This window comes from Canis lupus, chromosome 1 (genome assembly GCF_003254725.2).
Source record: "Canis lupus dingo isolate Sandy chromosome 1, ASM325472v2, whole genome shotgun sequence".
NCBI lineage: Eukaryota > Metazoa > Chordata > Mammalia > Carnivora > Canidae > Canis > Canis lupus.
Genome location: NC_064243.1, coordinates 66668237 through 66695230, shown reverse-complemented (window position 1 = coordinate 66695230; position 26994 = coordinate 66668237). Strand labels below are relative to the sequence as shown.

The window sequence follows — 26994 nt, the reverse complement described above, 5'->3', positions numbered from 1 at the left end:
CCTCTTCCGTGGAAAGCAATAAAAAAAAGTCATTTAATCACATTTGCATTTTAGAAAACTCATTCTTGTGGCAATATAGAGGAGAAATCAGAGGAAACCAGGATGGGAAGCAGAAAGGCTTCCCAAGAAAGCAAGACGACAGGGTCTTGTGTAAGGCCCTAGCTCAGCAGATAGACTTAACTGTGTTTAAGAAATAAGAGAACACACTAAGGCTCTATTTTGCCCAACTGAATAAATTTAACTGAATGGAAGGCTTAATGAAAAATTCGTAAGTAAAATATTTGACCTTCATTAAGTCACTGTGAAGCAAAAAATATTGAACATGTTTTTTTCACCTTCAAGTACCTTCCTAAAACGTGATGCTTATTTTATTGTTTTTTAAAAAAGCATTTCTGTCATTTCTTCAGGATTTTAGGTAAAACTTAAACTGCGGTTTTAAAATCAAAGAAAATCAGAGAATCACAGACTACAAGAAGATGTAGTGTGTAAGCCGTGTGAAATGAATTTTAAATCTTTGTAATGTTAATCTATACTCTATACTCTTATTTCATAGTTGTTTAAGGGCTTCATAGACTTCTGAGCTATTATTTTCCATATCAGAAATTGTCAGGTAATACCCATGTCTTTATTAAACAAGCATAAACCGTATTTTAGTTAACCTTTTAAACAAAAGGCATGCTATATAGCTGCTCTCACTTTTTTGCCAATATAAAACTCCGATAGGCCCTGTTTTTTACTGCCAGCCATCTGAGACTGGACGAGTTCCATAACATCAGATGATATGATGAAGCCACAGGACTTCAAAGAATCATGGAGTTAAATAATGCACATTTCAAGATGCCCGTAAGGCTAAGAAGTCTACTGTGGCAGACTGTTTAATTAATAACATGTACTTTACAAAACTCACCATTATATATTCATACAATAGACTTAAGATTTCTAACAAACTGTTTTCTAGTACTTCCAGTTCCCCTATTCATAATTCGTGATTTTTGTGCGATGGATCCAAAGGGCTGACGTCCAGGGCAATGGCACCTCTACTATTTCTTTTAGTACCGGTGCTCCACATCTTATAGGAACTCTTCCCATCATTGTATCGCTTGATATTCCTAAAAGCTATATAATATAGCCACTGTTATTTTATAAATGAAGTCTTAACTCAGAGATGCCAACTTGCTCATTGTTGCACAAGTAAGAGCAGGAGCTGAGAGTTAAAATAGAGCCTTACTGATACCAAGTTTCTTGTACTTTCCATGACTCTGGAATTTTCCTACACTTTGATTGGGTGGTAGATGGTGGTGGATGGTAGAAACAGTTAACTTTGTGAAGAGTGGCTAACACAGGGCTACAAATGTCTAGAGACAATTCAGGAACATATGCCCACATCCAAAATAGAATATGCATATCTGATCAAGTCTATTTATTGGGGAGATAAAATAGGTGACAGCTTTGTAAACTGGGTGAGATATGATGTTGACCTGACTCAAGGTGGTAGCAGTGGAGATGGGAAAAGAAGGCACAAGAGATATTTAGGAAGTACTAGTACTCTGTAACTGATTGTATGAGGAAAACAAGTGTAGTAATCAGCATCTGACCTGTGTGCCCAGACAATTCCAGTTTTTGCCTCCTATCCTATGATGACTATCGAGAGTATCACCTTTTACTTTCAAAAGCTTCCAAGTTTGGTTGACAAATAAGTGCTGATCCTGGAAATGAGAGGAAGATTCAAGAATGTTGCCCAGGTTTTTGGCTTGAACACCTGTGTGGATAGTTGTGCCATATACTGAAAGAGAGTTCACTGGAGGAGAAAGCGGTATGAGGATACTGGGTTATGGTGTGTCTAAGGTAGCTGCCTTAGCTGAAGTGAAGGCATATAACAAGAACCAGATGACGACCTGGTCAGGAGTTCAGCTCGGAGCCCCGACCCAGGGTTAGAGATCTGTTGACTTGGGAGCGATCAGCATGGATGGCACCCGAAGTGATGAAAGTGGATGAATCACCGAGCCAGAAAGTGTCAAGAGGTCCACTTCCCTGAGGAACTCTAAAGCAACACCTATTTTTATGGGAAGCAAAGCAAGGAGGGGCTCACATGGGAGATCTGGAAAGGAGAGGCCAGGGTCATAAGAAAACTGGGAGATGAGCAAGTACTTGGAAGCCCCTGGGAAGGAGCGAGAGCAGCAGCAAATGCTATCAAGGGGTCACGTACGGTGAGGAAAGTGTGCATGGAGCTCAGTGACTTGTGAGTCATTAACATCGGCGATGGTGGTTTGGGGACCTTGAGAGACGTAAGCTTGTATTTTTTATAGCTTTAGTATTTTATTTTTTAGTATTTATAGCATAGTATTTTTTTTATTTAAATACAATTACTTACCATATAGTGTGTTGTTAGTTTCAGAGGTAGAGGTCAGTGATCCATCAGTTGTACATAACTCCCAGTGTTTATCACGTCACGTGCCCCCCTTAATGCCTGCCACCCAGTTACCTCCCCTCCCCTCCAGCAACCCTGTTTGTTTCCTGTAGTTAAGAGCCTCTTATGGTTTGTCTCCATCTCTGATTTCATCATTTTATTTTTCCCTCCCTTCCCTATGATCCTCTATTTTGTTTCTTAAATTCCACATGTGAGTGAGATCATATGATAATCGTCTTTCTCTGATTGACTTATTTTGCTCAGCATAATACCATCTAGCTCCTCCATGTCGTTGCAAAAGGCAAGATTCCATTTTTTTATATCTGATAATATATCATTGTATATATACACGACATGTTTATCCATTCATCTGCCGATGGACATCGGGACTCCTTCCTATTTTGGACATTGTTGCTATAAACACCGGGGTGCAGATGCCCCTTCAGATCATTACATTTGTATTTTGGGGGTAAATACCTACTAGTGTAATTGCTGGGTCCTAGGGTAGCTCTATTTTTAACTTCTTGAGGACCCTCCACCCTGTTTTCCAGAGTGGCCGCACCAGCTTTTGCATTCCCACCAACAGTGTAAAAGGGCTCCCCTTTCTCCTCATTCTCACCAACATCTAACATTTCCAGACTCATTCATTTTAGCCCTTCTGACAGGTGTGAGGTGGTATCTCATTGTGGTTTTGATTTGCATTTCCCTAATGTCAAGCAATGTGGAGCATTTTCTCAAGTATCTGTGGGCCACTTGTATGTCTTCTTTGGAGAAATGTCTATTCATGTCTTCTGCCCATTATTTATTCTTTGGGTGTTGAGTTTGACAAATTCTTTATAGATTTTGGATAATAACCCTTTATCTGATAAGACATTTGCAAATATCTTCTCCCATTAATGTAGGTTGTCTTTTGGTTTTGTCAAGTGTTTCCCTTGCTGTCCAAAAACTTTGTATCTTGGTGAAGTTCCAATAGTTCATTTTTGTTTTTGTTTCCCCTGCCTTTGGAGATGGGTCTAGCAAGAAGTTGCTGTGGCCAACGTCACAGAGGTTGCTGTGTGTGGTCAGCTCTAGGATTTTGATGTATTCCTGTCTCACATTTAGATCTTTCATCCATTTTGAGTCTATTTTTGTGTCTGGTGTAAGAGAATGGTCCAGTGTCATTCTTCTGCCCGTGGCTGTTCAATGTTCCGAGCACCATTTGTTGAAGAGACTTTTTTCCATTGGATGTTCTTTCCTGCTTTGTCAAAAATTAGTTGACCATTAGTTGAGGGCCCATTTCTGGGTTCTCTATCCTGTTCCATTGACCTCTGTATCTGTTTTTGTGCCCATACCAGGCTGTCTTGATGATCACAGCTTTGTCATAGGGCTTACAGTCTGGAATTGTGGTATCACCCACTTTGGTTTTGCTTTTCAACATTCCTTTGGCTGTTCAAGGTCTTTTCTGGTTCCATACAAAATGTAGGATCATTAATTCCAGCTCTGTGAAAAAAGTTGATGGTAATTTGATAGGGATTGTTTTGAATGTATATATTGTTCTAGGTAGAATAGACATTTTAGTGATATTTATTCTTCTAATGCGTGAGCGTGGAACATTTTTCCATCTCTTTGTGTCTTCCTCACTTGCTTTCTTAAGTGTTCTATAGTTTTCAAAGTACAGATCCTTTACCTCTTTGGTTAGGTTTATTCTTGGGTATCTTATGGTTTGGGGTACAATTGTAAATAGGATTGATTCCTTAATTGCTCTTTCTTCTGTCTCCTTGTCAGTGTAGAAAAATGCAACTGATTTTTGTGCTTTGATTTTATATCTTGACATGCTGCTGAATCCTTTGTGAGTTCTAGCAATCTTGGGGTGGAGTGTTTTGGGTTTTCTCTATACAGTATCATGTCATCTGCGACGAGTGAGGGTTTGACAGATTCAGATGCCTTTTATTCCTTTTTGTTGTCTGATTGCTGAGGCTGGGACCTCCAGTACTGTGTTGAACAAAGGTGGTAAAAGTGGGCATCTCTGTCATGTTCCCGACTTTAGGGGAAAAGCTGTCAGTTTTTCCCCGTTGAAAATGATATTCATTGTGGACTTTTCATATATGACTTTTATGATATTGAGAACTGTTCCCTCTATCCCTACACTGTAAAAAGTTTTAATCAAGAAAGAATGCTATAGTTTGTCAAATGCTTTCTCTGCATCTATTGAGAGGATCCTATGCTTCTTGTTCTTTTTTTTTATTAATGTAGTGTAGCATATTGATTGACTTGTGGATGTTGAACCACCTTTGCATCCCGGGGATACATCCCACTTGGTTGTGGTGAATAATCCTTTTAATGTACTGTTGGATCCTATTGGCTGGTATCTTGGTGAGAATTTTGGCATCTACGTTCATCTGGGATATTGATCTGTAATTCTCCTTTTTAGTGGGGTCTGTGGCTTGGGAATCAAGGTGATGCTGGCCTCATAGAACGAGTTTGGAAGTTTTCCTTCCATGTCTATTTTTTGGAAGAGCTTCAGAATAATAGGTATTAATTCTTCTTTAAATGTTTGGTAGAATTCTCCTGGGAAGCCATTCGGCCCCGGGTTCTTGCCGGTTGGAAGATTTTTGATTACAGATTCAATTTCATTGCTGGTTATAGATTGCTCATATTATATTGTTATGATTGTTTGTATTTCTTTGGTGTTGGTTGTGATTTCTCCTCTTTCATTCATGATTTTATTTGTTTTGGTCCTTTCGCTTTTCTTTTTGATAAGTCTGGCCGGGGGTTATCAGTATTCTTACTTCTTTCAAAGAACCAGCTCCTAGTTTTGTTGATCTGTTCTACTCTTCTTTTGGTTTGTATGTCATTGATTTCTGCTCTTATTAATTCTCTTCTCCTGCTGGGTTTAGGCTTTGTTTGCTGTTCTTTCTCCAGCTCCTTTAGGTGTAAGGTTAGGTTGTGTATTTGAGACCTTTCTTGTTTCTTGAGAAAGGATTGTATTGACGTATACTTCCCTCTTGTGATTGAATTCCGGTTTAAAAGCATCATGGTCTGAAAATATGCAAGGGATGATCCCAGTCTCTTGGTATTGGTTGAGACCTGATTTGTGACCCAGTATGGGGTCTGTTATGGAGAATGTTCCATGTGCACTTGAGAAGAATAGATATTCTGTTGCTTTAGGATGGAATGCTCTGAATATATCTGTGAAGTCCCTCTGGTCCAGTGTGTCATTCAAAGCCCTTGTTTCCAAGTTGATCTTCTGTTTAGATGATCTGTCCATTGCAGAGTAGGGTGTTAAAGTCCCCTACTATTACTGTATTATCAATGTGTTTCTTTGATTTTGTTATTAAATGACATATATAATTGGCTGCTTCTGTTATAGGGGCATAAATATTTACAAATCTTAGATCTTTTTGTTGGATAGACCCTTTAATTATGATATAGTGCCCTTTCTCATTTCGTATTACAGACTTTGGTTTAAAATCTAACTTGTCTTATATAAGGATCGCTGCCTCAGCTTTCTTTTGATGTCCATTAGCATGATAAATGGTTTTCCACCCCCTCACTTTAAATTTGGCAGTATCTTTAGGTCTAAAAGGAGTCTTGTAGACAGCATATCGATGTGTCTTGCTTTTTTAATCCAATCTGATACCCTGTGTCTTTTGATTGGGGGACTTAGCCCATTTACACTCCGAGAAACTATTGAAAGATATAAATTTAGTGCCATTCTATTACCTTTATAGTCACTGTTTCCATATGTTGTCTTTGTTCCTTTCTGTTTTATATTGCTTTTGGGCTCTCTCTTCACTTAAAGGATCCTCTTTAATGTTTCTTGCAGGACTAGTTAGTGATCACAAATTATTTTAGTTTCTATCTGTCCTGGAAGCCCCTTATCTCTTCTTTTGTTCTGAATGACCGCCTTGCTGGATAAAGTATTCTCGGCTGCATTTTTTCTCATTTAGCATATTGAATATATCACGTATCACGCCAGTCCTTTCTGGCCTACCAGGTCTCTAAGGATAGGTCTGCTGCCAGTTTAATGTTTCTACCCTTGTAGCTTAAGGGCCTCATTTCCCCCGCCCCAAGCTGCTTTCAGGATTTTCTTTTTGTCTCTGAAATTTACAAGCTTCACTATTATATGTCCTGGTGTTGACCTATTTTTATTGATCTTGAGGGGGTTTCTCTGTGCCTCCTGGACTTGTATGCCTAGTTTTTTTCCCCCAGATTAGGGAATTTCTCAGCTATAATTTGCTCCAGTATACCTTCTGTGCTCTCTCTCTCTCAATCTCTCTATCTCTATCTCTATCTCTCTCTTTCCTCTTCTTCTGGGATCCTGATCATTCTAATATTGTTTCAGTTTATGGTATCACTTATCTCTCAAATTCTCCCCTTGTGATCTAGTAGTTGTTTATCTCTTTCTCAGCGTCTTTATTCTAATTCATTTTCTCCTCTATGCCACTAAGTCTCTCTTCTGCTTCATTTATCCTAGCAGTTAAAACTTTCATTTTTTTATTGTATCTCATTAATAGCCTTTTTGATTTTGACCTGATTGGATTCTAGTTCTTTTATTTCTCCACAAAGGGATTCTCTGGTGTCGTCTATGCTTTTTTCAAGCCCAGCTAGTATCTTTATAAATCATTATTTGAACTCTAGTTCTGACATCTTATAGCTGTACTGATTAGGTCCCTGGCAATGAAAGAATAGAATGTAACTGTAAAAATGAAAATTAAAGACTTTAGAAAAAGAGTTGACAAAATAAGAAATTGATTGAAAAGGAGAAAAAATTAAACTGGAAACTAAAGAATCATGAGGAGAAAAACTATGAATTCTATATACTAATTCCCCCTTAGCACTGGAGTTTTACAGTTCTCAGTGTTCTGTAAACTTGGTCTTAGCAGGATATTCCTGCTAATCTTCTGGGGGAGAGGCCTGTTGCACTGGTTCTCAGGTGTCTGCCCCTCGTGGACCTGCACCGCCCTGCCAGGGGGCCAGGCTAAGTAATCTCTGGATTGCGCTCTGCAGCTTTTGTTCCCTAAAGGCTTTCCGCGCAGCTTCAGAGGATAAGTATAATGAAAATAGTGGCCTCCCAGCCTCCAGCCCTGGAGCCGAAAATGTGCTCCCCCCACTCTTCAGTGCACCCTTGGGGAAAAACAGTCAATCACTTCTGTCTCCCTGTCTCCCACTGCACTCCATGCCCACCCAGCCTGTAACCAGGTGTTTTTATCTCAGGCAAGCAACCCCCATTTAGAGTCTCCAAACTTTGCAGGCTCCAGCGGCATGCACCTGTACCCCTCCTCCCAGGGGAGGGAGGGTCATTGCTCTAGGGTTCTGCCTCTTGCTGGACCCCTGCTCAGAAAGCGGTTGCCTGATGGGGCAGCAGGTCCTGGTTTATGGCAACCCCACACTGAGTCCTCTCCTGGGCCCCGTGATTCAGCCAGCTTCCCAACTGGATGCCTGGAAACTCTGCCACATTCAAGTACCTGCCGTCTTCCTGTGACCCCCAGGGATCCTGAAGCCACACTGCCCCACCTAGGATTCCACCCCACTTAACCACCTGAGTGCCTTCCAGGCAGGGACATCCCACACCAGAGCAGGCTTCTAAAAGCTCTGATTTGGCATTCCACTGTGCTATCACCTTCTAGTAGCTGGCTTTTGGAGACCACCCCCCTCCTTTTATCTTCTCATATAGCACTTCTCCGTACCTCCCACCTTACGAAAAGTGGTCGCTTTTCCATTTGGAGAATTGCAGCAATTCTTTTCTTAAATTTCCAGTTGAGTTCATGAGTGTTCAGAATGATTTGACAGCTGTCTTGCTGAATTTCTGGGACCAGATGAAACTTAGGTCCCCTAGACCTCCACCATCTTCTTCCCTCTGATTATAGCATTTAATGATTGGGAAGTGAGCGTAAACAATTTTCAGAAATACAACTGAAAAGGAAAGAAAGCACTAGTGAAATACCTGGAAATTTGTGGAATTTACAGGATGATGGTGTCTCTAAAGCTGCTCTAAGATCACCTAATACATTATAGAGACTTCCATCTCTAACATCCATCATGAAAATGGAAGAGTATTTTTGTGTGGTCACAGCTTTTAAATTTAAGTAAATTTGTGTATTTGGGGGGTATTTGTATATTTTTAATCTAAATCTTTTACATACATTTTTAGGTAAATTATTTTTATATTGTGGGAGGAAGGACACAATTTATAAGGTTATATAAACTGTTTATATAACTGAACTGTTTTGCAAAAAAAAATGCAACATATAAATTTGCTCAATAAAAAGGAAATACTGCCTTAGTTTTTGCAAAAAAAAAAAAAATGCAACACATAAATTTGCTCAATAAAAAGGAAATACTGCCTTAGTTTTTCTCACTGTCCGAAGAATTCTGCTGCCTTTGGCTTCAGAGCAATGGGGACTCCTCAAATATTCTTTGACAGATAAAAAAGGTAAAGATTTATGGCAAAGGAAAGCATTTCTGAAAGAGGTGTTCCACATTGCCTTTGTGTATGTGCATAAATTATAAACAGGGCTCAAGGGTGCAGTCACTATAATAGCTTTCTGCTCTCTTTGAAGAAAATAGAAAATGCTCACTTAGGGGTTACTCTGTGTTTCCATTAATGAATCTTCTAAGCTTGAATGATTTTAAATAGGATATTTATGTTCCTTGGTTCTAGTAGGCCAAGAACTTAGAAAACTTTGTGTGATTAAAAGTATCTAAAGTAATAAATTTACACAGACATTCAATAAAAAAATATTAGTAATAATAATAATAATAGTAAATGACACAGCTGAAGACTCTAAGGGAAGGATTCACAGTCAAGGGAAAACAGCCACCAAATCATATGTTCCTGGAGAATTTGATTAACCTTTTATACTCAAGTTTAATAATGATGTTGCATCTTTGATGAACAACTCTGCACAAGAGCTGTAATCATGACAGAAGTACCCTTACTTAACCCAAATAGATGAATTTGGTGTTTTTTTCTTTAACTGTTTGGGAAAAATTAATTGAAGTCTAGTATTTAATACAGACATACAGAGTATGACTTTAAAGTATTAACATTGTTGAACATAATGTTATGGAAGTCTTATTACCTTACACCCTGGATACACTTACTTGCAAGGTTATCGATGTCTTTGGTCAGAAATTTATTCTTATATTTGGCTTTCTGTTTCTGAAAATATGTTTAGATTAATATAGATTTTCTGATGAATTATTTAATAAGACCTAAAAAATATTCCTCAATCTCTGAATTTGCAATTATTTACCCACCACCTTTATGTCAGTTTTGTTACTTAATTACTAACCTCAGCTAGTATTTTTTTTATCTTATTTAAATTCAGTTAATTAATGTATAGTATATTATTAGTTTCAGAGGTAGAATTCAATGATTCATCAGTTATATACAACACCCAATGTTCATTATATCACGTGCCCTCCTTAAAGCCCATCACCCAGTCACTCCATCCCCACCCTCACCTTCCCACCAGCAGCCCTCAGTTTGTTTCCTATATCTAAGAGTATCTTATGGTTTGTCTCCCTCTCTGATTTTGCCTTATTTTATTTTTCCCTCTCTTCCTCTGTGATCCTCTGGTTTGTTTCTTAAATTCTACATATGAGTGAGATCATATAATTGTCTTTCTCTGACTGACTTATTTCACTTAGCATAATACCCTCTAGTTCCATCCACATTGTTGCGAATGGCAAGATTTTTTTGATGGCTGAGTAATATTCCATTCTATATAATACCACATCTTCTTTATCCATTCATCTGTCAATGGACATCTGGGATCTTTTCACAGTTTGGCTACTGTGGATTTTGCTGATATAAACTTTTGGGTGCAGGTGCCACTTCAGATCACTACATCTGTATCTTTGGGGTAAATCCCCAGCAGTGCAATTGCTGGGTTGTAGGGTAGCTCTATTTTCAACTTTTTGAGGAACCTCCTCACTTTTCCAGAGTGGCTGCATCAGCTTGCACTCCCACCAGCAACGTAAGAGGGTTCCCCTTTCTCGGCATCCTCACCAACATCTAACGTTTCCCGACTTGTTAAGGTTAGCCATTCTGACTGTAAACGCAGCTAGTATTAAGACTGCACACCTTGTGATCAGAGTTTATATTTGCATCTGTGTTTGCTCTGAATGTTGTCTGGTGGGCTTAGCAGTTCTGAAGATTTAGGGGAAATATATGCTACTCATGGCATGATATCTTTAGAAAAGTATCCCATAATAATCTGTGCTTTATTGAATTAAAATGGTATATTAAAGATATACTTACCTCATTGAATAAGAACTGATCTTTCAAAGAGTTTCAGAAACAATTAATTCTGTGAGATATGTCAGATCACAAAGAATCATCATGACCTTCTGAAAGCCAAGCATAACCTAGAACCTGTTGAGAATCAGCATTAATTAATGAATAATGATGATTTGTTGCATGCACTAAAGTTTTTTCTTAGGATTTCTACGTTAAACATTCTGTCTTCCTATTTGAAGCAGGAACTGTTTAAATCAATTCAATTGAGAATTACAAATAGCATGGATTCTCTTTAGCTTTATATCTAACATTGAAATCTATTCCACCTGTTTTCATACACTCTGATAGGTTTGTGTTTCTAAAGTTGTTCTTGAGAAAGAGGAGATTGCCAGTATATTAATACATGCCTTGATGAATTGAACTATAATGTATGGTTTGAAATGTGGTAAACATTGAACTACCTCTATTCACAATTAATGAGATTAGAAATTTCCTGAAGCCTGGATATGGAAAGTGTCATATCAGTAAGGAAAACTCCCTTGCTTACCAGAAGAAACAAGCTGAAGGCTTGCTTTTTCCTACTTGAGAGTAACAGGTATCAAATACTCACCCATGGGGAAGTTTTATCCTATCTAACTGAAATTAAGACTGTTCTAGCAAATTGTTTCACAAAGTAAACTGCGTCTCTAACACTTTTCTTCAGACTATGTTTTCTATTGGTTTTCCTTTAGATGACTGTGTTTATGAAATGATACTGATATTAGATATGTCAGTTACTTTTGATTTCCTATTTGGAAAAATTAAAAATTGGTAACCTTGCCTCTCTTTTGGGGAGAGACTGGAGCAGATACTTAGATATGCAGATGTGCAGAACTTGGAGTGCAAGCAAGAGGAGGGGGGTTCGGAAGCCAAGACAGAGACGCTAAAGAAGAAAGAATTGAAATATAGAAAAATAGGTGATTTCTAAAATGAATTTGTAAATCATACATTGGAGAGATAGGAGGTTAAATTCAGGGCTTCATTTATTCATTCAGCCACCATCTCCTCACGCTGGGGTGGATGCTTTAAGGCAGTTTCCCAAATACACCTCATCCTAGGAGTCCTGTCACACAGATTCTTAGCAGGAAGGACCATGGATCTGAAAACATTGAGAAATGATGTTTTAAAAGACAGAAGATGTGTTGGATTTTGTCACTATCCTTGAGCAATTTATAATCTATCCTTATCTCTGTAAGCCTCGGTTTTTATATCTGCAAAATGTAAAACAATACTTTTCTTGTTTGTTTTCAACGTTAATAAGACAAAAGGAAAATATCTTCAGAGGATTAGTGGAACTTGTAAATTGACTAATAAGGTTCATGCTTTTGATTGTGTGATATGTGGGGGATGATGGTAGCTTTGAGAAAGGAAAAGTTAGAGTATATAATGAGTGGATAAAGAAGATGTGAGACACACACACACACACACACACTGGAATATTACTCAGCCACCAAAAAGAATGAAATTTTGCAATGACACTGGATGGAGCTAAGGTGTATAATGTAAGCAAAACAAATCAGAAAAAGACAAATACCATATGACTTCACTCATATGTGGAATTTAAGAAACAAAACAGATAAACATAAGAAAAGGGGAAAAAAGAGAGGGAAACAAACCATAAAAGACTCTTCACTATAAAGAATAAATTGAGGGTTGCTAGAGGAAGGTGGGCAGGGGATGGGCTACCTGGTGATGGGTACCAAGGAGGGCACTTGTTGTGGGCCCCTGGGTGGCTCAGTCAGGTAAGCAAGCATCCTTCTCTTGGTCTCAGCGCAGGTCATCATCTCAGGATTGTGATTTCAAGGCCTGTGTTGGGCTCCATGCTGGGCGTGGAACCTACTTTAGGAAAAAAAAAAAAAAAAAGAAGAGGGCACTTGTTGTGATGAACCACTAAATTCTACTCCTAAAACCAATATTGCACTATATGGTAATTAATTAGAATTCAAACAAAAACTTGAGGGGGAGGGAAGGAATTTTTTGAAAAAGAAAATAATTTTTATAATAATAAAACAACTTTATCTTTACAATGTCCTGTTCCACAAGTTTATAATCTGGGTTTTATTTTTAAAGAGAATGTGAAATATTCCTTAATGTATTTGAGGGGTTTTTTTTGTTGTTGTTCCTCCAAAACAACTCTTCCTTTCAAACCTTCCCTATCACATCACAAGTTGGCACCTCCTCCAGTTAGACTAGGTGTTACTTAACCTAACCTCTCAGGTCCCAGACAAGTGCCATTGATGACCACTGCGAGGTGCCAAGCACAGCACCGTGTGCTTGAGTTCAGAAGTGTTTGCTGAACGAGCCAGCAAACAAATGCATCCCTAAATCTGACACCGTCTCTTTCCATGTACTCTGCTAAAAACCTTGCATCTGACTTTTAAGGACATTTGGAGAAAAATAGTTCAGCATTCCCTTTAATAGTCTTTACTAGGTTTTTAGTTTGGGGGATTAACAAAAAAACCTGCTCAGAAGGCTTTCCCATTATCTCTACCCTGAATCTCTTAGGCTGTAGTGTAGAATGCTTTTGCATTTATATATCCAGGTTATTTTTATTCAAATAAAATAAACACATTGTCTTTTTGTAGCAATTTTTGGCTGGGACTAATTTTCATTTCTGTGATAATCAGCTCCTTTCAGTAACTTATTTTTTAAATTCATTTAGCAGCAGCAACAGAAGAACCAGAAGTGATTCCAGACCCAGCCAAACAGACAGACAGAGTGGTGAAAATAGCAGGAATTAGTGCTGGAATTTTGGTGTTCATCCTCCTTCTCCTAGTTGTCATACTAATTGTTAAAAAAAGGTAAGACCTGGTTTTGTTCTGTCCCAATCACCTACCATTTATGTCACTAGTTTTCAAATACTGTTTTGTTTCCTTGAGCTCTTTTAAAATAGAACAAACAAGGATAATTGAACTTTGACAGTGTTGCCAGCATCTGAGTCTATTTCTCGTGGTTTTTAAATCAATTCCTATCTGTTCTTTGCGGTTTAATTTTGGATATAAACGTGTATTTTTTTGTCCAGTTAGCTTTGAAATTAATGTATGAATTTAAATTTCTCAAATGCAGAGATACTTGAGATACTCCTTTATCTTATATTTTGAAATATTATTTACTAATAATGGCAAAAATATTTATTATGATACTTGGACTATGGTCTGTGAATTCTTTTGTACTTACTCTATTTTTCTAAATGTTGGCTACTAGTAAGATATGAGAAGAATCTAAATATTATTTTATGAAATTGTATATTAAATATTCACTAAATATTTCAGCACATTAACATGAAGAGTCTTTTTTTTTTTTAATTGAGCGCTAGTCTTTTATCCAATATCAACCAATATCGCCATCTTCTGGAATTCTATGAAGATATTAAGACGTACTGGGATTTAAACTGAACAGGAGATTAAAGTATACGCTTGCTGAAAAACATTTCGAAGTATACAGCCTTTATAACTTGAGCTTCTATCTGTTCTATAAAATGTCATTATATGCAAGGCATTGTCTTAGTAACTGATAAAACTCTTCTGTCCTTCCAATCATATATTTTAGATGATACTGCAGTTTAGAAGGACTTTTTAAACAAGTCTTTACCTGCAGAGGACAGTCCTAAAATAGTTTTGTGTATAGAAGTGTTTGAAATTTATGAATTATATCGCATACTAAATGATGTTGCTTACATAACATTTAATCATCTACTATTAGGATTGTTTTATACGCAAAATAAATCATTGACAATATAGTTAAGACTCATAGTACATGTTTAATCATTCCATCAGAGTTTATTTTAATGTATTGCCTCTTTACAATTATCCCCTGGAGATATATATGTTGGAGAAGACACATCTGCATTAGAAACATTAGGTATGCATTATAGTGTTTTGTGTTAAATTAGCTACATACGTGCTTTCCCTAATAGTGCTTCCTCTTTTTGCTGTTGTCTACCTCTGTGGTTGGAGAATACATCATAATCGAGACAGGAAGATTTAAGTATCTTATTAACACGAATTTGCCAATCGAGATCAATAAAATGGCTGATTGTAACCTTCAGATTTTATGTCTCTATTTAGTTTAAATTTATACTTGCAGAGTTGACTAAACTGTTCAGAGAGTTAACTAAGCTTTGCTTCACCATTAAAACTATTCTAGTACCTTCAGATTGGAAATGAGAGCATGAAATTGGCTTCTGATTATGTCCTCACTCTGTTAGAATTGGGTTAAACTTATTGGTTTTCTTTGTTATTTATTCAACACTTATTTGTTATTTTAACCTTCCTTATCCATGGCCCTCTGTTTCAGAAATAACCACCACAACAAAACACTGAAACAAATTTCCAAAAGTAAACCAAAATAAGCTCTAAGCACGATTATTTTTGTGTGGGTAAAATGCTCTGACAACTGTCTAAAATTGCATAATGTAGCAAATTCTTTTTCTGGTTCATAATTTAAATGGTTGGCCTCTCTATTAAAATGCTTAATGTTTGACTTTTCATAATTATAATTTAAGTGATTGTCTTTTGATAGAAAGTATTCCAGGGCTTTCCTTTCTCTTCCTCACCACTACCTCTAGGACTAGGAAAAGTTGCAATTTTATAGACAGAAAGTTACATATTTAGATATATTTCCTTCCGACATATAATATTATAACTAAATTACTTGAATCCCTTATATAAGCAGCTTTGTAATGACTTTGACTCATATGTAGTATGTCTCAAATGTATCGTGTATGATTTAGTAACAAATATATTTATTATACATACACAAAGGGGTAGGTTTTATAACAGTATTGCATAGTATCAAGCTTAATCAATTTTAGTATATACTGTTTCCCTTTTAAACACAAATTTATAATAAAAATAATGTAAAATCAAACTATTTTAGTCTCTCATGATCTTTACTTTTATGGGAAATTAAGTTTCTCAAGACTTTATCCCTCACTGGGAATAATATACATAGGTATATTTCTCACGTAAGAAAGTTCTATGTATTTTTTGAGTTTTGTGTAAAGATATGGTTTGGAATTCAATTTAGTAAAATTCTACAGCTGAGGGTATATGTAAAGTAAGTTTTTAGGCTAAGAAAAGGGATAGTGCATCTTTCAAAGCGCAATGTCATTTTTTTTTAATTTAAACGCTGTTGAATTACTTCCAAATGTATGCCATTTTTCATTGGTTATGTATTATATTTTAAATGTGCAGCATGAATACATTATTAGTTCCCAACATAAATTTGAAAGTATGTTTCAATACAGTAAATGTTTGTGTATGATATCATGATCACATACATCTACTGTGGAAATATCTCCATGTATATATAGTGCATGGGGCATATGTATATTCACATAATATATGTATGTACCTCTGTACCATTAGGATATAACAACTTGTTTAGAAATTTAGATGTCATTCTGCATATATTCTATATTAACTTAATAGATATTTATGTTTTGTATTGAGAGAAAAATAGTCAATTTAGTGAACAGGTTCTATACACAGCAGTTCCATCTGTCATGGCTTTTCGATGGTAATAGATAATATTATGTTTAACTGCATGTTGAAATACACAATCCATTTAATTTTTAAATTTTTTGGCAGCAAGAGAAATATCAGCATGCTATTTTTTCCAAATTATGTATTTAAAATTTTATTTTTCTATTGCATATCTGTCTGTTTAATTGCATGGCAAAAAAAAAAAATCTAACCAGATGCATGAGCAAATTGAAATGCAAACCAAAAAAAAAAAAAAACAAAAAAAAACATGACTTTTATTTTATTTTATTTTATTTTTTAACGCACATTTTTCTGCTTTATTGAATGTGACAGAGTCACGCTTTTCATTCACCATTGCTTCTCTTTTTCCACTGTCTGTGATTTGCTTGCCAGGAGGAGCTACTATTCTTACTCCTACTACCTGTAAGTAGAAAACGGGTGATATACAACTTTACATGTGTTAAAGATGCAGTATCCCTTTTCAAAAAAAACAAGAACAAAAACTTTAAAGATGTTTGTGATTTTGGTGATATTTCCTGGACTCTAAAACTATAAAGTTTAACCATTAACTTATTTTGTTAATCTTTTTAAAAAGGGATATTGTATTTCTGTATGTTCAGCTACTTTTAATTTTATTTATAATTTTCCATTAATAGCTTTAGACTACAGCCCAAAACATCATTTATTTACTTAAGTCAAATCTGTATATTATAAACATGGTACCTCTTATTACAAATCAGGTCAGGTCTAACTGTGATAACATCTTTCTCCACATTTCCAGGAATCCAGGATGAGTTATAACTTCAGAACACCTTTGGTCTGGCCATCTAGGCAAGGAGTATGCTCTTATAAAAGAAAAAAAAATGGATAAAATGATAATGTTGCAATGACAAAGAAACAAAGAATCTTTTTAGAAAAGAAAAATTGAGTCAATTTATTATAATTTAAACAGAACAATAATTTTATAAAACCAAGACCAAAAAGAACCCTGTGATCCTACACAGAACACACCTAAGTCTCATCTATTTCCTTTTCTCTTCCAAACTCTTAGCTCACCCTGTACTTAGGTATGGAATATTAGTTTGAATAAGGACAGAGAATATTGTTTCTCTATTTCTGTAGTCATCTTCAGTTTATTACCTTAGATGCCAGGGCATTCATCCAATCCAAAGAAATGATGGTATCCTTGGACATTGCTTGGTCAATTTTGATTTGCCAGCTTTTAAAGCTTAAGGACTGTGATTAAGTATGTTTGGGGGGCATTTATCCCACAGTATTTATTTTACTAGGTAAATTTAAGCTAGCTTTACAATAAAATTTGATAAGAGTCTCAATGACTATAGCAGAGGTCTGCCAATATTTTAAATATTGCAAACGCTTGGCTTCCTGTAATCTGCTAAAACAAGCCCGTGTAAACTAACAGTGCTCATGGCTTATTGTGATGAATCATAATATCCTTGTTAAATCACATTTGATGAAGGCAAAGGTAATTAACTGTACCATTTCATACAATTATGGAGCACTTTTCCTCTTTATAGCCCACCCATATATCCACCTGCAGAAGTTTATGCTGTTGGCTGCTTTGATAATGAAAGTCATTTGCACATCTGTCAAACTCAAATAGTTGCAAAATGAATTGCTTAACTGCCCTGAAGTTCACCACATATACATACATATTACATGTATATATATACTATATATTTTTTCTCTCTCTATAGATAGATATATATAGATATATACAGAGCATAGATACATATGTATATATATATGTAGTTTGCTCAAAGAGAGAAAAATCATCAAACACATAGGAATTAAAAAGTATTTATGAGAATGTCAGAAAGCTTACCATAAACCATTGCAATATTATAATGGGATTGCCTTCTTAGTGGATGGATAACATTTCTTTATTCTAGGCTATATGGTAGGTTATGGTGCTGTTACTGAATTCTTAGGGCTATTAGCATTATCAAACATAATTTGAAAGAATGTCACAAATAAATGATTTTAAAAGCTGCTTAAACATACCTAATCTAAATCTAAACAATACCTAGACTGAATTGGGGATTTTTTAATAAAAGTAAATAAATACAATTTAAAAGAAAACCATTTGATCTTTGAGCTAACATCCATTCACATTGTCATAGTGACTGTCACTCATGATCAAAACACTTAACTCTAATGTTAATTTTTATTTCATAATAACCTGAATTAAAGCCTACCTCACAGGGTTGTTGTGAGGGTTCAAATGTAAAAACCAAGTTGAAAACACATGGCTGGCAAATAGTAACAAAGGTTATATATATCCCCCAATAATTTGTCATCTAACAAAGGTTTGTGAATCTGAAAAGTCTTTCATTGCCATGAAAACTTTTATCTGTGGTACACTTGACAAACTAATTGCTTCTTAACTTTCCTAACCCACAAAATATACATATAAATTATGTACATTTTAAAGTAAATCCTCAAAGTTTAAACCTGTCTTTTCTAAATGCTTTGAACTGCCCATCCTCAAAATTTTAACATTATTTTTAATCCACATTTCAACTGTGTTATTTTTATCCTGAGTTCAATCTCAAATTTTTTGAAAGATGAATCCAGTCTTCTTGTCCAAGAAACAAAGATTGGAAATTATTTCTTAAGTTTTTTTTTTTCTGTTTTAACACTTTAAAGGGGCAAAACATTTGTGCTTATATTCACATTCTTCTTCTCAAATTTATAACAACTGATGTTTAATTCCTAGAGCCAAGTAGATGCTTCATATTATGGTACACTTTTTAATGTGTCATTAAAAAAAACAAAAGGCAGCAACTGCATATAGTGGAACAGCTTAGGCTCAGAACTAGGCCATTCTTCCCTACTTATTAGACAGATAACCTTGGACAAGTTATTTAACTTGTCTGAGCCTCAGTGAACTCATTTATACAACTAGAATCCTCATGCCTTTTTCAGTGGTTTGATCTAAGAATTCATTGAATTAACAAATGAAAAGTGTAAAGCATATAATAGGCCTAAATCATCCATTCAGTGAGTATTTATTGAGTGCCTGCTATGTGCCAGAGATGGTCTAAGTACTAGGAGTAATGGTCCTTCCTACCATGGAACACACAGCGGGGTAACAAAAGGTTACTTGCACTGATGTAGGATGAGTGTTGTTAAAGGCACAAAACATGGCACCATCAAAATATCTAGCAGAGGAGCAGCTGGGTGACTCAGTTGGTTAAGCATCTGACTCTTGATCTCAGCTCAAGTCTTGATCTCAAGGTCATGCATTTAAGCCCTGTGTTGGGCTCCATGCCAAGCTTAAAGCACACACACACACACACACACACACACACACACACACAAACCCACAACACCTATCAAAGAAACCTAACCTGAGGAAGGTTGTATTGGGATCAGGGAAGCCTCCCCGATGCAGTGAGACAGAATGGAAGCTAACCTGATATTAGAGGGAAAGGAACATTGTAGGTCAAAGAACAAACACCTTCTATGATGGTCTAGAGGTAAGTTTGGAAAGTGAAGTCTATAGACTAAAATATGACCTGTGGATGTTTAATTTGCCCCATGCAGGGTCTCCAAAAAAATAAAACCACTTGAAAAAAAAAGTCAGGAAGTTTAACATAAATATTCAGATTCATGACTTGTCTTTTAAAAGTTTTAAGATCAGAAGCTCAATCCTGGGATCAAATGCCAATAGTCACTTAGGCAAGTTGCCCCCTCAATGGCTTTGCAGTTCTCCAAGGTCCCCACCTTTCCATACAGTGTCTTTCCACTGGCAGCAGCACTTGTTTTACTCCCTATCTGAAATTTGTAAGCTTTTTGCAGGGTTTTTACCCACATAGAAAAAAGAGGTAACGCTTTCAATGAATACAGCAAATATTACTAATAAATGATGGTGGTGGTGGTCGTGGTAGTGATGGTGGTGGTGGTAGTTCTTGTTATACTTTTGCAACTGTTGTCTTATTAATAGTAGTGTCATTACCATTATTATTATTTCTTTAAAATATTAATGCTGTTTGCATCCTAAAGCCTAGTTTATGACAATCTTATTTAAGTGTCAAATCCGTTGTATCAGTATATTGGGTGTGTTGAGTTTGTACCCCTGGAGACCGAGTAATATAATTCTCAGAAAAGGAAAATCCAGAGTAGCTCTCAAATTGCCACATTAATTTTATAAAGGAAAAGCCCTTGGACAGAAATACAAGCATTAAATGAGCCTTTAAAAAATATTTGTAGCACATTTACTCTAGTACAGATATTAATGAGAATCAGAAGAATATGTCCTAGTTAATAATCTAGCCGAGAAATGGCATTCTCCAGACAACTAAGGAGTAATTCCAAGGCAACATAAACCGCTGCCATAAACATAATCTGGCTACTCCAGGCTTTTTAGAATGCCTTTATTTATATTATGTATAAATCGCCTTGTTAATGTGATGTAAATGTTTTATATACCTTTAATAGTTTTTCATTGCTTGTTTTATGTGTAACATCCACAAAGACCCAGAATGTGTTTCACGTCCTTGATATATAAGATAAAGATGTCAATATTTGAGTAGCTCAAAAGTCCTCTACTAATTTCTAAATCCCCTAAGCCACTTGCCCTGCTGTGTTTATAAGGCATTTCTTCAGTAAATACTCTGCCTTTTGGTTCTAGAACACATTTTTACGATTTGACCATGACTGTAACTCAAGATTATGATCATTTGTAGCGTATGTCAACACCGTATTTTCCAAACTCTTCTCAGGGTGCTTTTCTTACACAGTATATAATTTTTTCATATACATATATATGTGTGTGTATTTGCATTAAATCCAGCAGTGGTAAGTTCTATAACTCTCCAGATTAAGTTTGGATTAATGTTATAAATTTGCTGCTAAATATGCTAATGCTACATATGTTGCATTTTTACTGAATAATAAAACAGAGAATGAAGAATGGGATTTCTTTGTGCATTTTATTTGGGTGACTCTAGTAAAATAAACCTTAAAAACTAGTCATGTTATTCCCTAGAAGAACTTCTCAAAGGTGATCAAAAGAATTAATTGCCCAAGAGGAAAGCCAAAACGTATCTTTAGCTTAAATTTTCCTTGAACAGTTGTACTAAGGAAGTATTTATTTATGGCTTTAATAAAGCATAGTGATAATTTATGACGGTTTTAATGATACAAGACGTGAAAGGCTTCAGTTGACTGCCTAAATGTTGAAATATCCATACGACAAATAGTTTTATAGCTACCAGCAGATGTTGTTTGAATATCAAACCTGATTCCTGAAATGATGAAAGTTAGAGATACCAAACCACATCTATATGTATTCTTATCCTTGGGCTTTCCTGCTGCTTACTGCTGGTGTTATCTCTCTCCAAGCCTCGCACTAAGTCTCCCCTTTGTATTTGCCTTGGCAGCAAGCTTGCTAAAAAACGCAAAGATGCCATGGGGAACACCCGGCAGGAGATGACTCACATGGTGAATGCTATGGACCGAAGTTACGCTGATCAGAGCACTCTGCACGCAGAAGATCCTCTTTCCATCACCTTCATGGACCAGCATAATTTCAGTCCAAGATGTAAGTTCTTCATTAAAATTTTAATAGGTGGTTTTGAAGCCCTTTAAATCACTTTGAATTCAACACACTACCTTTGAATAGTGAGAAAAAAGTAAAACAGAAATAGAAGAAGCAACCAGAAAGAGAAAAAGTGATAGAGGATATTATGGAATTTTTAGGGAGACTTGTTTTCAGTCTCGATACTGGATTTAGGCTAATTGCAAACTGTGTGACTTATATTACTGTATCATAAAAAATATTCATATGCTATTTAAGGCCAAATCACACATCATTGCTCTAAGTTGAGATACTTGATTACCCACATAAAATGGTTTCACTTCAGAATTTATTTATAATTATTTTGCCATTTGAGTCTTCTTTTGTGTAAGATAAAGTTCCTTTAGAACTTTAACATCGTAATTCTTTCTAGGAATTATCGGCATGGGTAAAATTATTCAATTATTCTACTAAAGACTCCTACTAGAGAATCTCAGTAATAAAACATTAACAGGGGAAAAGAAGAGACTACATGCTCTTAGCATCTGATGTGAAATCCCAAAGTTTACTTGCATTGGGGAATTGGCAGGGAATCGTACGATCCATCCATCCATCCATCTGTTCATCCACATTAAAAATTCCTAATGTTGATCTATAAAGGCAGGGCTTTGGAGACGTTTACGCTGAAGTACTCCTTAATGGCAGATGATTTGAATAATTGCCCCACAATCAATATTACTGTTTATCTTCAAATTTCCTGTGAACTTCATATCCTTTGTTCTATAGCACGGTGTTTATTTTGGAACTTAAATTTTAAGTTAAATTCCCTGCCTGTTTCTTCAAACCCTCACGTAAAATTGAGGCATGAGGGAGGCAAACCAAGTTTATCCTTGGCCGTGCATATGCAAAGGCATTCCACCACAGATTCCAGAGGTTTGCTTCCTCTGGTTTGAAACATGTATATAAGGAAAAAAGCAAACAAAAGACGTATTATTTCCTATACAGGTTAAACATGTATGCCTTGGTGAAGAGAAAATAAAGTATTTGCGGGTTGTGTGCATTTATGGCGTTTTATAGAAAGGGAAAGTGTTTTTTTTTTTTTCCTGAAATGTTCAGCTTGGTGAAAATTTTCAATAATTACTGGCCCTAAAAGCATCCCATAATTTCCCTTGATCTATATCTACAGCAAATTAATAGCTCTAATGCTGTATGAGTCATTTTGAAATTTAATTTTAATCATTAAAAGGGCCTTTTTGCTCTACTTTACTTTTACTCCACTGTAAGATAAATGATAGAGAAAAACATAAAATATTATTTTCGTTGAAAGTAATTTTGCTGAAAATATAGATATACCATCTCTCTAACCATCTGATTTAATACTTAGCCAAAAATGATATGAAAGCATTGTTGTTCCCCAAACTTTTCTGCCTATTGCCGATGTTAGTACCTTATTAAGAAGCTTGAATTCAGCAGTGTAACTATTGATATCCACTTATGAATTTGGAAAAAGGATTAAATCTCTTCGAGTTAACTGAAAAAAAAATTATTTGGAATGAAAATGAGATAATTACTTCTCTAAGTACTTTGCACTTGATAGATCTAAATGGGTCTCCACCACCACCACCACCTCACCACCGATTTTATAATCTTTATCATGTCAAGTTGAATCTTCCTGGCTGTTAAAATTGAACAGAATGCTGAACTTTAATTATAGATGCACCTTTCCTGGTGTTTTGAGATAACCCAAGCTGAAAAAGAGAATTTTACCTTTGCAGGTTATAATAATCAAAGAAAGTTTAATATAGTTCTTGAGAAAGCATAAATCTATTTTAAAGGAAAAATGTAAAATATAACTTTAGGGCAATATATTCCTTCATGAGCTCTGTTTTCCTGCAGTGCCCAATGATCCACTTGTGCCGACTGCTGTGTTAGGTGAGGCCCTAATTCTTTACCGTTCTTTCTTGCATGGATCACACATCCTTGCATGAGTTATATAGCTTTGTCTATACAGTAATGATTTACAGTGTAGGAAGCAGCTTGATTTTGAAAATTAAGCCATGATCTTTATCAAAGAGAGCAACTGTCATGAAACCAGTCAGATCTAATGGATTTCAAATTAGTAAAATGCTTTTTCAAAGCAACATATCTTTAAAGTCTTGGTTCTGTTAGATTTGGAACAAAAGTACAGTGGCCCTTAGTATATCACTAACATTTATATATGCAGGTTAGCAGAATGAACCCAAATACACACATCTCAGGGGCCAGTGCTACCTGAATAATTAGTTTATATATAAAAATCTACTTGATGGAAATATTTTTACAATTCCCCTAAGTTTATAGCAACTAAAGAACACATTTCCAAGTATATATTTAAGGATGTGTACATTTGCTTGCATTTTGTCTTTATAAAGAATTTAATAAATGCAGGTAAAGTTGCTACAATATTGATGTGGGGTTTTGCATTCTACATGCATCTTGTGTGATGTGTTACCCTTCAAGAAATCTAGAATAAGCCAAGGTTTGCCACTGTACAACATCTAAGACAAATGGTGTTGCTAGTGATAAATAAGACCTTTTCAAATGTAAAATTAATGTTTGATCTAACTGTATATTAAAGAATGGAATGAGTTTCATTTCAATTTGTACTCTATTCCTTGACTAATTACATACCAATGACTCATGACCCGCTTGCTTATATGTTAACAAGTTCTATTATCAGTTTTACCTTCATGTTTCTAGTATTTAAGATGTAACCAAAGATATATGGAAATTGCCATACAAACGTATCTTAAACGTTCCCAATTCTCTTATGAAATATAAATATTCAAATTCCCTGTGAACATAAAACTTTATATTTTGTGCATGTTTTTATTATCCATGAGTTCAATATTTAAAATACATTTTTTTAAATATTAGGGAACAATACAACTAATTCAGTTAAGTGAAATATACCTCTTTTTTACTAAAATAATTATTAAACTTATAATTTTATAATATAAAGAATATACATCCTGAAAAAATTTGGAATTCATCCCAATGGGTAGCTCAGTCATGTAAGGGAGGAACCAGGAATCATGATCATTGGGATGGCACCAAATGCCTCAGAAAATGTCATTTTCTTTTAAGCAGAATACTATACAATGCTATCACCACCAAATTAATAAGTAAAATTCAATTAAAATATTAAAAACTCACCGAGGAAAAGTTAGTTACCTAAGTGTTCAAGTTTCATTACAGTAATATTCTAAGAAAATGTTGAATTGGGTCCAACTCTTAGTTCTCCTGAGGACTCATGATATGAACCCATGAAAGTACCTTTTATAAGTCTTTGCTTTCCCAGTTTTATAAAAAGAAAATGAAATAATAAGGATGAGTTTTATAAACTATAAAGTTTAAAAGATTATTGCAATAGTTTGCCTTGAGAAAAGGGGTATTTATGTTTAAGGAAGCCTACAGTTAACACAATAGTTGTGAAATCTATTCATATAAGCAATTGTTATGTATTTTATTTCATTTTGAAAGTCAAGCTGGCTTTTTAAAATTATTCTTTAAAAACTAAATCCCACCAGTCATATCAGATGCAGAAATAATTTGTTGCATTTTTCATCATTCTTGGAATCATAGTGTTTACAGTTATTGTACATCCATTTGATTTTGTATTTGTAAAGCAATTTTTGAAGTCGCTTCAAATATTGCTTGATATTAATACCTACGTACTGATCTTAAAAGCGCTTAGAAACTTTTCATATTGATTCATATTTTTGTTTTTTTGTGTTTTACTGCTTCATTGGGTTAAAGTCCCTATAACTGGTAAGTGCATTGCAAAGAATTCTAGAAAACTTTTCCATCAAGGAAATATTCGAAGTTATTATTCTTAAATGTATAATAAGGACAATGATTAGAACATGTACTCTCACTGCTAGTGACATTATTAGGTGGTGTAATGAGGTGGAAATGTACTGAGATTAATAATTCATCTGTGATTACTCTAATGAATAATGCTTATTGTATTAATGTGTTAAAGCTTAATGCAAAACAGAAAGCATTGTTTATTTCATATTGGACAATACCATGTAAGATTTGGAATATGAGTGAATTCTCTGTTTCTCACTGAGCCTTTTACAATTGTAAATATTCTGCTGCTCCAGCAGGTATGGTATGAGCTCTGGGGCTGCCCCACAAAGCCCGGGCTACCGTATTCCAGCTTGGGTGATTGCGTTTTGCCTCTCCAACATTATCCGTCCTCTTTGCTTCTCATCCTAAGCTGTATATTCTGTGCTAGTGCCCAAGCCAGTGGCTTCTCAGTTTAACTTATATGTTAACCTTTATGTCAATCTATTGATTGTAATATTTTAGCAAAGATAGATCAGTTGAGAGTGGTCTCATAGGAAGTAAAGGGTATTCATGAATCGTGTTTGCTAGCAAATGTTTGTGTGTAGAGGCGTGGGCAACACCCAACGAAAGGACATTAGTCCAGTTGGGTGGTTAGGTCACAACAGAATCCACCAGGGGTTTTTTGGATTCAGTGCCATATTTTTAGAAATAAGTGCCAAGAGAAAAGAAAAGGAAAGAGAAGAAAAGGAAAAAAAAAAAAAAAAACATTCAGCCTAGTAAGAGAAAGTAAAATAATGCAATCAAACTAAATTATAGACGCACACAAATCTGATTGTGGGGTTCTTTTTTTTTTTCCCTTCTCCAGGAAGAAAGAATGTTTATCATGGGGACAACAATTCATTTTTTGCCATTTCCTATTTGTAGAGTTGGTGATAGAACAGGCAAATGTATCAGCACTTGAAATATGTTTGACTGTTAATTAAATATCGTTCTCTACAGTATGCATTATCATTAAAAACAAAAGTTCTCCCTAAGAGTGTACTTTCTCTTCTGTTAATGAATATGGCAGTATAATGCTTTCCAAAGTAACACCCCTTAAAACATTTGTTTTTTTTTTTAAGTGGTAAGTTTAAATGTGGTAAATATAAGCATGCTTTTTCTCGTTGTAACGATTAGTGCTGTGGTCATTAAAATAATATTTATTCTTCATAGGTATAATGTTCTTGTTCATTTCTTCCTTGTGACATAAAGAGACTTAAAAGTTTCATTTTCAGCTCATAATACAATTGGGGTGGGGCCTACACTGTAATGTGGGTGGTGGGGGCTTCCGTTTGTCTTAACTGATTCATTCACCGAAATATTTATTGAATGACAGCTCTGCACCGGTCGCTAGGAATAAAAAGACAACTTTGACCCTGTCTCTGCCCTGAGTGTTCAGAGTTTAGTGAAAAGAAAT

General features: G+C 35.4%; 1 protein-coding gene across 7 annotated transcripts in view; it reads left to right on the top strand.

Moving 5' to 3' along the window:
* Nucleotides 1–26994, top strand: part of PTPRK (protein tyrosine phosphatase receptor type K) — a 548248-nt gene that overhangs the window by 492605 nt on the left and 28649 nt on the right. For 2 of the 7 annotated variants that reach the window (XM_035699505.2, XM_035699507.2), the window contains exons 14-17: nucleotides 13336–13474; nucleotides 14493–14534; nucleotides 16553–16582; nucleotides 21568–21728. In XM_035699505.2, the coding sequence (XP_035555398.1) occupies nucleotides 13336–13474; nucleotides 14493–14534; nucleotides 16553–16582; nucleotides 21568–21728 (372 nt within the window). The remainder of the gene's footprint in view (nucleotides 1–13335; nucleotides 13475–14492; nucleotides 14535–16552; nucleotides 16583–21567; nucleotides 21729–26994) is intronic. The other 5 variants (XM_025422992.3, XM_025422993.3, XM_049115381.1 and 2 more) reach the window with 4 other exon arrangements.